The 12787-nt window shown below is 65.7% G+C and overlaps 2 protein-coding genes across 3 annotated transcripts in view; one reads left to right on the top strand and one right to left on the bottom strand.

The window, feature by feature from the left end:
* The window catches only part of LOC138075278 (coronin-7), a 61325-nt gene that overhangs the window by 24869 nt on the left and 23669 nt on the right, over positions 1–12787 (bottom strand). For both annotated transcript variants that reach the window (XM_068966948.1, XM_068966949.1), the window contains exons 8-9: positions 11867–11953; positions 11334–11416 (exon numbers count right to left, since the gene is read on the bottom strand). In XM_068966948.1, coding sequence (XP_068823049.1) covers positions 11334–11416; positions 11867–11953 — 170 coding nt within the window. The remainder of the gene's footprint in view (positions 1–11333; positions 11417–11866; positions 11954–12787) is intronic.
* VASN (vasorin) lies at positions 4773–7343 on the top strand. The gene has a single exon (XM_068968584.1). It carries the CDS (start codon positions 4773–4775, stop codon positions 6789–6791), a length of 2019 nt encoding a protein of 672 aa, XP_068824685.1. The 3' UTR covers positions 6792–7343.

The raw sequence follows: 12787 nt of genomic DNA, 5'->3' as shown, positions 1-12787 counted from the left end.
TGGACTGACAGGTCTGGCGGCTCCCAAGTCACCCACAGTGCCCCAGACAGCACCCACCCGGAGCCAGCAGCTCCCGCTGTGGAGTGGGATGGGGAGGGGGCCAGCCTGGCTCTTCCGGTGCTGCCGGCTCAGGAATCAAGGCTTCCAGAGACAGGGAGCCGACTGCCATACAGACTGCCTGCCTCGGCGACCCTCTGCCCAAGGATCTGTGAGGCTGGGCTAGGCAAGGAGACCCACCCACCCAAAGAGCTTCTCTGAAACACAACTCTGCCCGGTTCTCACCCCAGAGAGTCTTACTAAATTGCCTGGGGGAGGGCGGGGTCCGAGCACTGGAACTTTGTTCTAAAGCTTCCTGGTGATTTTCAATGTGCAGCTGGAGTTGAGAAGCCCTGTAAGTGGGAGATGGAAGGGAAGGGACCAGGAGAAGTCGTGGCGTGGTGTGTCAGGCCCTATCCACAGCAAGAACAGAACCGGCTGGAGGTGGTGACACCGAGTGGTGGGCCCACCCCGCCCCCACAGCCGGCTTAATCACAGGGCAGGGTGAGGATCCCCCCCACCCTCACCCTGAGGGCTATCTCTGGGGAACCTGAGGCTCAGTCCCCTTGGCTCCTTCCACCAGGGCCCAGGATCGAGACCCCCGCCTGCTGGGCCAGGGGCTGCTGCCCGCTAGGGCTGGGGAGGCGGGTGGACCGGACCCGGACCCGGAGCCTCCTCAGACACGTCAGCGAAACCGGAGCCAGCCGTCCTGGCTGCCGGCACAGTCCCGCCTGCCTGGGGGGTTGGCAGACTCCTGGGCTGGGCTACTGCCAGGCCTGGCTGGCCGGCGCTGGGAACTGCGGGGTCAGAGCCGCAGCCCAGACCCCGGGTACCCACTCTGCAGCGTTGGGTGCAGGAAGGGGCGTGTGCCCGCTGCTGTCTGCCTGTACCCACCTCTGCCCACTGAATAGGCACGGGAGACGCTCCAGCCTCAGGTCTGGAGCCTGGGTCCCTCCCACTCGCCAGTCTCTGCCTGACCCAGGGCCTGTGTGTGAGTAGTTGCCTGCAGGTGTGTCCCATGCTAAGGGGTGGGTGGGGACACTCTGGGTCCCCGAGAGCTGAGATGACCACGTTCTTACTCACAGAGTCCCTCCTCCTGTTCCCCACCCCCCATCACATGCTGAAGTGCTGGCCAAAGGACAGCTGATTTCCCCCCACCCCTTCTAGAACGAAAGATGCCCCCAGCACCACCCCAGCCTGCTTGCTCCAGCTTCTCCCGCTTTTCCATGCCCAAGCACGGCAGGCAGCCCGTGTGTGGAGGCCCCACCCTGGGCCCAGGAGCCTTGTCTGTGCTGAAATGTATGCATCATGGCTCCCCCACCCAACGCGTGCAGAGGTTTCATGGGTGACACCCTCAGTAGGTCATGTTTACCGACCCACTTATTTAGAGACCACTCAGAATGTTCTCCAAATACAAACTAAACAGTTCTGAGACTCGGGGGCTGTACCCACCCCACGCCCCCTGCTTCACAGATGGGAACTGAAGCGAAGGGCTGGGGCCAGGCAGCCAGTACAGGCAGTTGGATCCCAAAGCCCCACCCCGGCTCAGTCCCCTGGCGGGCCCCGTAGTGGGGCCAGGCCAAGGTGAGTCCGTGAGGGGTGGGCAGGCCCTGGACACTGCCCCCCACGCCCCATCCCAGGGCTGTCGCCAGCACCCCGCCCCCACCCGCCCTCTGCAGAGGGAGCGGTCCCGCCGCCCTGCTGGAGTCAGCAGATCAGATATCAAAGCCCAGGCCCCTGGTCCTTCGGAGCTGCTGAAATTGCAAGGGCCAGGACAGCCGTGACCCCGGGGAGACGCTCCCGCCCTCAACGCACACACACACACACACCAGCACGCGCCCAGACGGGCGGAATCGCTCCCAGAACTTGTTAAAGGAACTTCCCCATTTCAAACAAACAGGAGGACATGGAACCACAACCCTGGGTGCTCAGAGCCACGTCCAGGTGAAGCAGGGCTGGGGAGACACAGCCCACAGGTGAGGAGGGAGCTCAGAACGTGTGTAGGGGCGGAACTGACCTTCGGCTGCCCTACCACCGCCTCTCCATGGTCAGCCTTTATCCTCTGGGGCCCTCTCATCGGTTCCTGGTGGCAGAGCCCCCAGAGCTGATGGCCCCGAGCTGTCACCTTCCCACGCCTCAGTGCCAGCCCCTCTGGATGAGGGAAGTGGGGTTCAGGTGAAAACACTCAGCCCTGTACCTCAGGGCTGGGAGGCAGGGTGGCTACTGCCTGTGGGGTCTTCCTGGCAGAGGATGCCACCCCCTACCCTCCGCCAGCTCAGCCAGACCCCCAGCATCCCTGCCTCCCCCCACCCGTGAGGACTGCACTGATTAAAGGGCCAGCAGACTATAGAGGGAAGCTCAGAGTCCATGCCAGGCCCCTCCTCAATGCAGAATGGGAAACACACCCAATATGCATCTCAGGCCCCCATAGACCATGCCTGGCCCCTCGGTGCCAAGCACCCCAGCCCTGGGAGGTGTCCTTTCTGAAACGCCGGATGGACAGACGGGGAAACGGGTGCCGAGACAGCCTGCTGTCTGTGACCTCACACCTTGAGCGCCCCTGACCCAGGGCTGCCAGACTGGAGTGTGGGGCTTTTAGCTGTGACCTTGTGTAAGGCCCAAGGGGAGCTGAAGCTGTAGGGGTGGCCAGGCTGGCCGTGGGTAGGGGCCCCCGTCCCCGAGCCTGCCTACTACCGTCCTGACCCTGCCTGCCCTCTGCCAGGAGGGTGACTTCAAGGGGAGGTGGCTCACCCCCGATGCGGTGAGGGGGCGGGGGTCGCTCCCAGCACATCTGGTGGCCAGGCCGTACCCGCCCCTCTGAGTCAGTACGGGTGGAGCGGGCCCAGGCAGGGGAGGAAGCTGGGTGCGGCCCAGAGCCCCCCGGGGACGGCGCCAATGGGGCTGCGGTGCGCTGGGCCTCTGGGTTCGGGCCGAGCTTCCCCACAGTTCACTCAGCAGAGATGTTCTCTGGGATGCAGGGAAGCAAAAGCCGATGGGGACACCCCTCGGGGAGAGGACTACAGGACCTAGAGAGCAAAGGCCGGGGCACAGGCCAGGGTCAGGTCTCCGGAGAGCGGTCATCAGCGTTAATGACCAAGGGGCAGAGGGGACCCTGCAGGTGGGTGGCTCTAGGCAGGCCCAATCTGGTGACGGGCTTTTACCCAGAGCTGGCCCGACACCATTGCGGCCTCTGGAGGACCACCTGCCCCTCCTGGACTCAGGTCCAGGAGCCCACGACCCCGGGGAGGGCAGCCCGGTGCATAGCAGTGGGCAGCACACCAGCCGGGGGGCCCTGTTACCTGCGTGGCTGGAAGGCTGGCCAGTGTGGGGGAGGGGAAGCTGAGCCTCAACACAAAAGGCCCTTGTGTGAGCTGGAGGCACCTGGAGGAGATGTGTGCCGGCCTCTCAGGGGGTCTAGGGGCCCACAGGGCGGGGGGACTGCTGCTGGGGTGGCCCCCGGCTCCCCGCAGAAGCCTAAGTGAAGGGGGCCTGTGCTATGGCCCTATCCTGTCTCAGGCAGTTCAGGCTACGAGTGGGAGCTGAAGCCGCTGGAGGAGCTACCCCACACGGGCAGGACTAGGCCCCGTGTCAGGAGGGCAAGCCCAGCTGCACCTGGACGTGGTTAAGGAGCTGGGCTCCAGCTCAGATTTCCAGGCAGTGTGAAGGCAGCAAGTGCCTGCGCCTCCAGGAGCCCCTCTTCTGTCATCTGGGAGCACGGAGAACAGCTCCCACCTGGAGGAGCTGTTGGGTGACGCTCGGTGCCACTGGCACGTGGGGATGGCAGCTGCCCCTCCTGTGCCATGCCTGGCCCAGAGTGGATCCTGAGAAATGGCGGAGGATCCGCTCTGGAGCATCTCCAGGCTTGGTGCTCTCTCCACCACACAAACTGTATCCCCCAACCTGCACCCTGGGCCACTCCAGGGAGGCCAGAGCCCCCCACCTTTAGTTCTGTCATCATGGCTCAAAGATGGGGGTGCCTGGAGGCCAAGGTTCCCTGCCTCCCCCTCCCCAGGAACTCTCCTGCTGGCTGCGTCCTGGGCAGGTCTGACTTCGCAAGTGGAAAAACACCGATCCCATAGTTTCCACATGAGGTCTTCCTGCTGTGGTCTCTCCTCACTTGCAGGACGCGGAGCGTGGCAGCGGCGGCCGGGGGCAGCCAGCTTCTCTACTTACGCGCTCGGCCGCCTGCCCGCCCATCTCTCCCGGATGCTGCGGGAGGAGCTGCCGCTCTAGGACCTGCATTCTCCCTCCTTTGCCATCTGCCTCCGCACAGATTTTTTTTTTTTGGGGGGGGGATGTTTCGGGGGAGGGCACAGAGCCTGATGCTTTTTGACCAACACGTATTCTCTCTGAGCTGCAGAGAGGCTGGAGGGCTGGAGCTAAGAGTAAGGGGGGAGGCCAGCTGTTCGTGGTCTCTGAGCGTTTGGGAGCCGGGCCCCCTCTGTGTGCGTCAGTCAGCCCACCGAACCCTGGTGTCAGCGCAGGAAATGGCAACTGATACCATGATGAGGCCACATGACCACTCACAGTCACATAGCGAGGGAGTGACGGGGCAGCGGCAGGAGCCCGGCCCCGGCTCAGGGGACCTGACTCACAGCTCCTGTGTGCTGTCGGGTCTGAGGGTGGGGAGCAGAGGGGGGCTGGGAATTCCCCTCCTGACCCTTCCTGGAGTGGCTGTCCCCTGGGGCCCCTGACTCACGGTCTCCCGTTTCCCTCTCTGCTCCCAGGGACCAGAGATGCGCTCCAGGGCCCCCCTGCGCCTGCTCCTGCCGCTGCTGCTGCTGCCAGCCCTGGGGCCCGGGGCGCAGGGCTGCCCACCCGGCTGCCAGTGCAACCAGCCACGGACTGTCTTCTGCACCGCCCGCCAGGGGACCACCGTGCCTCTGGACGTGCCGCCCGACACCGTGGGCCTGTACGTCTTTGAGAACGGCATCACCACACTCGACGCAGGCAGCTTTGCTGGCCTGCTGGGGCTGCAGCTCCTGGACCTGTCGCAAAACCAGATCGCCAGCCTGCCTGGGGGTGTCTTCCAGCCACTGGCCAACCTCAGCAACCTGGACCTGACTGCCAACAGGCTCCGGGAAATCACCAACGAGACCTTCCGCGGCCTGCGCCGCCTTGAGCGCCTCTACCTGGGCAAGAACCGCATCCGCCACATCCAGCCTGGCGCCTTTGATGCGCTCGACCACCTCCTGGAGCTCAAGCTGCAGGATAACGAGCTGCGGGCACTGCCCCCACTGCGCCTGCCCCGCCTGCTGCTGCTGGACCTCAGCCACAACGGCCTCCCAGCCCTGGAGCCTGGCATCCTGGACACCGCCAACGTAGAGGCGCTGCGGCTGGCCGGCCTGGGGCTGCGGCACCTGGACGAGGGGCTCCTCGGCCGCCTGCGCAACCTCCACGACCTGGACGTGGCCGACAACCAGCTGGAGCGTGTGCCCCCTGCCGTCCGGGGCCTGCGGGGCCTCACACGCCTGCGGCTGGCCGGCAACACCCGCATCGCCCAGCTGCGGCCGGAGGACCTGGCCGGCCTAGCGGCCCTGCAGGAGCTGGACCTGAGCAACCTGAGCCTGCAGGCCCTGCCGCACGAGCTCTCCACCCTCTTCCCCCGCCTGAGGCTCCTGGCAGCCGCCCGCAACCCCTTCAACTGCGTGTGCCCCCTCAGCTGGTTCAGCCCCTGGGTCCGGGAGAGCCGCCTGACCTTGGCCAGCCCGGAGGAGACGCGCTGTCACTTCCCACCCAAGAACGCCGGCCGGCTGCTCCTGGACCTCGACTATGCCGACTTTGGCTGCCCGGCCACCACCACCACGGCCACGGCGCCCACCACGAGGGCCCCCGTGCGGGAGCCCACGCTCCTGCCTTCCAGCCCGGCTCCCACCCAGCTCCACCCCACGGAGCTGGCCACTGAGGCCCCGAGCCGGCCGCCCCCCACGCCCCTGACTGCGGGGCCTGTGCCTCCACCCCGGGACTGCCCGGCGTCCATCTGCCTCAACGGTGGCACCTGCCACCTGGGGGCGCGGGCCCACCTGGAGTGCCTGTGTCCTCAGGGCTTCACGGGGCTGTACTGCGAGAGCCGGGTGAGGCCGGGACCCAGGCCCAGCCCCGCCCCGGCCACGCCACGGCCCCTGCCCCTGGGCATCGAGCCCGCCAGCCCCACGTCCCTGAGGGTGGGGCTCCAGCGCTTCCAGCAGGGCAGCGCCGTGCAGCTGAGGAGCCTCCGCCTCACCTATCGCAACCTCTCGGGCCCCGACAAGCGGCCAGTGACACTGCGGCTGCCCGCCTCTCTCGCCGAGTACACCGTCACCCAGCTGCGGCCCAACGCCACCTACTCCATCTGCGTCCGGGCCCTGGGGGCTGGGAGGGTGCCTGAGGGCGAGGAGGCCTGCGGGGAGGCCCGCACACCCCCAGCCGTCCGCTCCAACCATGCCCCGGTCACCCAGGCCCGCGAGGGCAACCTGCCGCTCCTGATCGCGCCTGCCCTGGCCGCCGTGCTCCTGGCTGTGCTGGCCGCCGTTGGGGCGGCCTTCTGTGTGCGGCGGGGGCGGGCTGCTGCAGCTGTGGCGCAGGGCAAAGGGCAAGTGGGACCTGGGGCCGGGCCCCTGGAGCTGGAGGGGGTGAAGGCCCCCCTGGAGCCAGACCCCAAGGCATTGGAGGGTGGTGGGGAAGCCCCACCGGGCGGGCTGGAGTGCGAGGTGCCGCTCATGGGCTACTCGGGGCCCAGCCCACAGGGGCCCCTCCCAGCCAAGCCCTACATCTAAGCCTGGGAGGGACGGACCGCCACGGGCGGGCCCTCAGCCCCGCTGGGACCGGCCAGGGGGTCCTGCTGCCACATCAAGGAGCTTCTCAGATTTGGATGACGAGGACACGTCAGGACCCGGGCTGAGTGACCGCGGCATGCCCCTGCCCATCTCTGGACCTCGGTCTCCTCTTCTGTGAGACGCTGGAGCCCAGGGATGACCCTCTAAGGGCCCCCCTGCACGAGTGTCTGGAGGACGGTGTCACCTCATCCTCTGCAATGTGCAGCCCCTGGGGTGGGGCCGGCCCTGCCGTGTGCTGGTAACACAGGCCTGGGGCTGCCAAGCCCCTCCACCCTAAGGAGACTCTGGGGGGCCAGTGAAGGAAGCCCCCGGAAAAGAGAGCAGAGGGATAGTAGGACTGGGGATGGGGGCAGGTGATCCTGCCTCGGCCCTGGGGAGCGAAGAAGCAAAAGAAACTGGAAAGAAAGATGCTTTAGGAACAAGTTTCGCTTTTGTTTTTTAAATGTATTTATAAAAGATCCTTTCCCATTTATTCTGGGAAAATGTTTTTCAAACTCAGAGACAAGGACTTTGGTTTTTTTTTTTTAAAGACAAATGACGATATGAAGGTCTTTTGTAAGAAAAATAAAAGATAAAAAGAAACACCCGTGTTTCTCGGCACAGCCCCAGGGTACCTGCGCGGAGGCGGGGTGAGGGCTCGCAGGGTCGGCCTACAGCGGGGAGCTGGAAGCCGGGACCCTACTTCCCAGCAGGTGCAAGGCCCCAGTCGGCACGCCCTGGGCTGTCCAGCTCACCTGAGGTGCCCGGTCTAGCCTCCCGGGGAGACGGGGGACCAGGTGGGAACAGGGAGGGGTAGGGGGCCGCTTCAGCCTCGGGGCAGGGGGGCACTGAGGGCGGCCTTCCCCTCCCCAGACCCAATCTTCTCCCAGCAGGAGCTGCCAGGCTCCCGGGAGAGGCTGGGGAGAGGCTCGCAGAAGACAGAGACCCCCGGGGGTCCCTCCTCGGGGACCAGTCTGACCAGCAGTGCACCGCCCACCCTCCTCTGGGGAGGGGTGCCTTGAGCCGTGTCCCCCAGGCCCACGATGGCCCTGGACCAGGTGGGGTCAGCCCTGCCTATGGCCCCGTTGCCCCTCTGCGTGGGCTCAGGCAGGGAGACCCCAGCCTTCTGCTCCAGCCACAGAGATGGGGCTGTGGTGGAGGGAGCGAGGTCCTAAGTGGCAGAAAGCCTATGGGCAAGCAGGCGGGGCCCAGCCAGGGCTGCGAGAGGTGGCACCCACGGGCAGGAGGTCTGCTGGCCCGAGACCCCCCTTTACTCTCTGCACCGGGGGGGGACACAGGCTTCCCAGAAACCCTGCACTATGAGTGTTTTCCTGGAAGCTGCCGGCTGAGGTGGGGCAGGGCCAGGGAGGCTGTGCACAGCCCTGGCTGCACCAGGTGCTAGGAGTTTGGGGAAAGGAACCAACACAGACACAGACACCCGCCGCCACCTTTTCCAGCCACCCTCTGGCGAGAAGGGAGGTGGCCCTGGGGGGCCACAGAGGCCCTGCAGAGGCCCGCACAAGCTCCCCCCAGGCCCCTGCCCACCGCCCTACACAGGTTGTGGCCCCTGGGCCCCGGGCTCACTCAAGTGGGAAGGAGGCGGCCCAGCCAGGCCTGCGGAACAGGCCCTGCGGCTCTGGGTGTTGATGTCAGCGCTGGCCACGCGAGGCTCTGGATTCAATTATTGGCTGCGGAGGGTTCTGGCGTGAGCAAGGCAGAGGCAGGCGGGGGGCTGCGGTGGGCAGAGGGACCGGGGTGGGGCCCTCCCCCTGAGGCAGCGGCCCAGGTGGGTTTCCTGTGCCTGGATCCCATTAGGGGAACGGCTCTGGCGAGGCCGGCCCTCCCCTCTGGCAGCCCCGTCAAAGGGGCCATTGTGGGCCTGTGGGCTGCTGCTCAGCACAGTGGCTGCTGAGGGAATGTTTTTGCTGCAAAGCTAAACCTGGTGAATGGGGCGGCAAGGGGGGTGGGTGGCAGGGGCCGCAGGAGGCAGGCGGGGCACTCATGCCAGCCTCCCCAGAAAAGGTCTTTGGGCCTCCCATCAGAGTAGGGGCTGGGCGAGGAAGGGGCGACTGGGGACCGAGTGGGGTACGCAAGGCCAGGAGGCAGCCACGACCCAGGGTGACTGTGGGTGGGGAAACACCAGCCTCCGACCGGGTCCTCGAGACCCCGGGGCTACGTGTGCCCTTCAATCCCTCTAAGGAGAGGCTCCCGGGCGCAGAGCCGACACTTGCTCCCTGGCCCTTGAGGGGCGGTCAGCCTCCTGCCTCCAGGAGCCGGGAGGGGCCGCAGAAGCTCCGGGTCTCCAGGGAACACGCTGGGATGTGGGGTGGGTGCCTCTGGCCAGAGCATGCTCCCAGCCTCCACCCTTATGCTCACTCCCAGGATGACCTCAACAGAACATCGATTTCTCTGGCTTCAGCTTTTATGCACTGGTAACATCTGGAGAAAATCCTCCATTCGCCTCCACTCAGGGCTGGTAACTGCTGACTGTTCACACAGCCCAGGGGCAGGGCACCCAGGACAGGTAGTGTTTCTGCCTCTCCAGGGCCGGAGTATGAGCTGCTCGGTCAGCCCCAACGGTAACCCCCGCCTCCACCCTGCACAGAAGTGCGGGGTGGCCGTCTGCCTGGGCCCAGCCTTAGGGATAGGACCTGCTGCCCCCAGGGAAGGGCACAGCTGGGAGCAGAGACAGAGACCCCTGGGAGGGGACAGGGAGGGGCATGTGCCTGACCCCTCTCTGGCCCCCTGCAGCTCTTACTGTTCTACTCAAATGAAGGTGGAAAATCTGTAAAATAAAGACAACGAGCGGGTGCGGTGGAGGCCTAGGTGGTGCGCGCAGCTGACACCCTGCACGATTCCCACCTTCAGCCCAGTCAGCAGCCCCCAAAGTCGCAGGGGGCCCCTGTGGGGTTCTGGCTTCTGGGGAGCCTGGGGGTAGAGGGCCCACCAGCTCTCAGGCCGGCCTGGAGGCTGGCATGTAGCCTTGGCGTCCACCGGCTTTGCAGAAGGCTGGAGAGTCCCAGCTCCTCTGCCAAGGGCGTGGGCCCAGTGGGGCAGCGGCCAGGACTGGGGGATGAAGGGGGCGGGACACTGGCCTGGCCGCCCATCTGGGAGTGATTTGAGAAATTCCAGGCCTCGCTGGCCCTGTGAGGCTATTCTTAACTGCTGTAATTACAGGGTCAGCCTTGGCCAATGGCACCATGGGGTCTGGGCATCGTTAACTCCCCCAGGGGCCACGCTGGGGCGGGGGGTGGGGCTGTTCCTGTGGGGTGGGGGTAGGTAACCAGCACAGATCAGGGGCGGAGTCTAGAAGGCAGAAGTGGTGGGGTGAGGAGCCCTTGATGGTCAGTGCGGAGCCCTTGATGGTCAGCGCGGATCCCTTGTCCAGGCTGGGCCAGTCCCCTCCCTCTGCTGGGGGGCTTGCAGAGAAAGGGGTGTCTGGCCTGGGGAATGAGATACCAGTGCAGCACCAGGGCTGGGGAAGGGGCTGCTGGACACGAAGCCAGGAGGCCTGAGAGCCCTAAGTCCTCCCATGCAGGGAAGGGGTCCTAGTAGTACCCCTGGGATCCCCATGGCCAAGAGCAGGCAGAGGCCTCATGCCCACTGTGCGCTTTAAAGGAATGTGGGGGGCCTCACTCACCCTCGCCCCCTCATCTGCAAAACGGGCCTTTCCAGCTCCCCGTCCTCTCCCTGTGTCGTGAAAGAGGATGTGAGTCGAGGGTTTCTGCCCCCCAACCGTTTCCCCTTCCCTGGGGCTCTCAACGGGGCCACCCTGGCAGGAGCTCCTTGGGCACTCAGCCTGCCCCCTCACGGCCCGCCCTGCTCCATCTGTGACTCAGTTTCCCCAGCTGTAAAACGGGAGAGGAAGGGGCTGGATGGACATCCAAGGACCAAGGCCCCGTCCGAGCTCTGACCTCTGCGGGTCCCTGCCTGGGTAGGGGGTTCAGCAAGCCACACTGAGTCAGAGCTCGGGGACCAGGTTCCACCTCCTCCTCCCCCAGCCCCCTGTACCTGATCCCTTCAGCCGGCCTCCCCAGGCCTGGGCAGTCCCGGCGCCGAGCTGGCTCGGCCAGAACCCTGTGGACGCCACCGTAAACCCTCCTGCACGCACCTGCAGGACGGTGGGCGGATGAAGTGACTGCCCGCACCCCTGACTCATCCAGGACTACCAGTGACAGCGTGGGGCCTGGGCTGGGGTCTCACCAAGCCTGAGGGTCCAAGGCCTGCCTCCAGACCCCATGTTACCCCACGTCACCCCACGTCTACCTCTCAATCGGAGCCTCGGTGTCCCAGTCCTCAGCCCCACCAGAGCACTCACAGCAAAATCAAGCGCATCCCCACATACCTTGTCCCCCACCCGCTGAGTCACAGTCTCCTCCCCAAAGGCCAAAACACACTATGAGCTCCCGTGCAGAAGCCTGCCCCCGACCAGCGGCGCGCATTTATACACATCATGGGGCCTTCGACACTCGCCAGCCAACCCAATGCTCCGGCCACTCCTACCTGGGAGAGGTGTCCAGGGTGAGCGAGGTGAGGGCAGCGGACAAGAGCCGGGTGTCCCAGAGCTTGACTTCACGCTCTCGCATCTGCAAGGAGGGGCAGAGAGGGGCTCAGAAGGGCCCATGCAGGAACCCCGGGGCCAAGGACATGGGCTGGCACGGGGGCACTTGCCCCAGAGCAGAGCTTGGAGGGCAGTCACGAGGGTGGGGGGTGGGGGTGAGGCACGCCAGGGAGGGAGGATTTGGATTTTCACGTCCTGCCCCTTTAAGAACCCATAGGTGACAAGGGGGTGGGGCCCTCCGTGGACTCTGGTCCCTGGGGGTGTTCGCCACAGTTCCCAGGGTCAGGCTTAGCTACTGCAAATGGAATCTGCCAGTTCTCAGCGGCCGTTGGTCCCCTGGGGCTCTGAGACCCAGCTGCACGCGGGGCAGGGCCGTATATGGACAGGCCTGGAGCCGGCCGTGGCCCCTGCCTCCCAGAGGGGCTCGTCCCGCCCTCGTGGTGTGTATGTCCGGTTTGGCCATGAGGAGCCCTACCTGGTTGAAGCCAGTGGACACGAGGTGCTCCTGGGTGCCTGTCCATACCAGTCGGCCATCCCTGCTGTTCTCATGGGCCGGCGTGCTCTGGGGGAAGAAAAGATGGCGTTGAGCCCCAGGGCCCTCCTTGGGGGGTCCACCCACCCGAGGGCCCCTCGGAGGGCAGGAGCGGCCAGCTGGGGCCAGCTCCGCACCCAGAGGGCCGACCTGGCCACCAAGCTTGGGCTTAGTCTCTGTCTGGCTGCCCTGTGCACTGCCAAGGCCCCTCTTGAAGTGGCCATGGGGCTCGGGATGGTGGCATATCCCTGTGGGTGCCCCAGAGGGGGCACTCGGTTGCTGGTCACCGACCTCTGCCGGTCACCGTCCTCGGGCTCTGGGACCCAATGCCCTCCTAGAACTTCATTTTCCCGGCTCATGGCCCAAGCTGCCTGCTTCCCAGAGCTGTCTCGAGGATCAACTGAGACCACATGTGATAGGAACAGGCCTGCCACAAAGCAGCGTGCAAATCGGGGGATTACGAGAATTACTGCTGCCTCCTGACACTGTCAGGGGGCCGGGGAGAGGGCCTGGTGCCCAGCGCAGGGAACAGTCACTGGAGGGGGCAGAGCACGGCCCTCCTGTGGTGCTGGGGCTGCCAGTAGGAAGGCTTCCTGGGCCAGGGACGGGAGGCGGGTTCACACTGCGGGCGGCCCTGTCCCTGGAGCCCAGGCGGCGGGGAGCTGGGGCGGGGGGCGGGGGGGCGGCCAGAGGAAATGCAAACAGCTCCCTCCGAGTCACCCTGGCCCCTGGAGCCTGAGACGAAAGACCCTGTTACCAAAAATAGCTCACCCCAAACCGTGGCCAGCTTCCTCCAGGCTTCCCACGATCTCCTTGGGAATGAATGAGGGAAGGAGGCGGCTGAAGGGAGCTGGCCCGGCGCCC

This window comes from Capricornis sumatraensis, chromosome 3 (genome assembly GCF_032405125.1).
Source record: "Capricornis sumatraensis isolate serow.1 chromosome 3, serow.2, whole genome shotgun sequence".
In the NCBI taxonomy this organism is placed as follows: Eukaryota; Metazoa; Chordata; class Mammalia; order Artiodactyla; family Bovidae; genus Capricornis; species Capricornis sumatraensis.
The sequence above is the reverse complement of the archived record's forward strand: the minus strand, read 5'-3'. Positions and strand labels throughout refer to the sequence as shown.

What these genes read in the sequence shown, in the direction of transcription:
- VASN (XM_068968584.1), top strand. Translation starts at nt 4,773, where the DNA reads ATGCGCTCCAGGGCCCCCCTGCGCCTGCTCCTGCCGCTGCTGCTGCTG.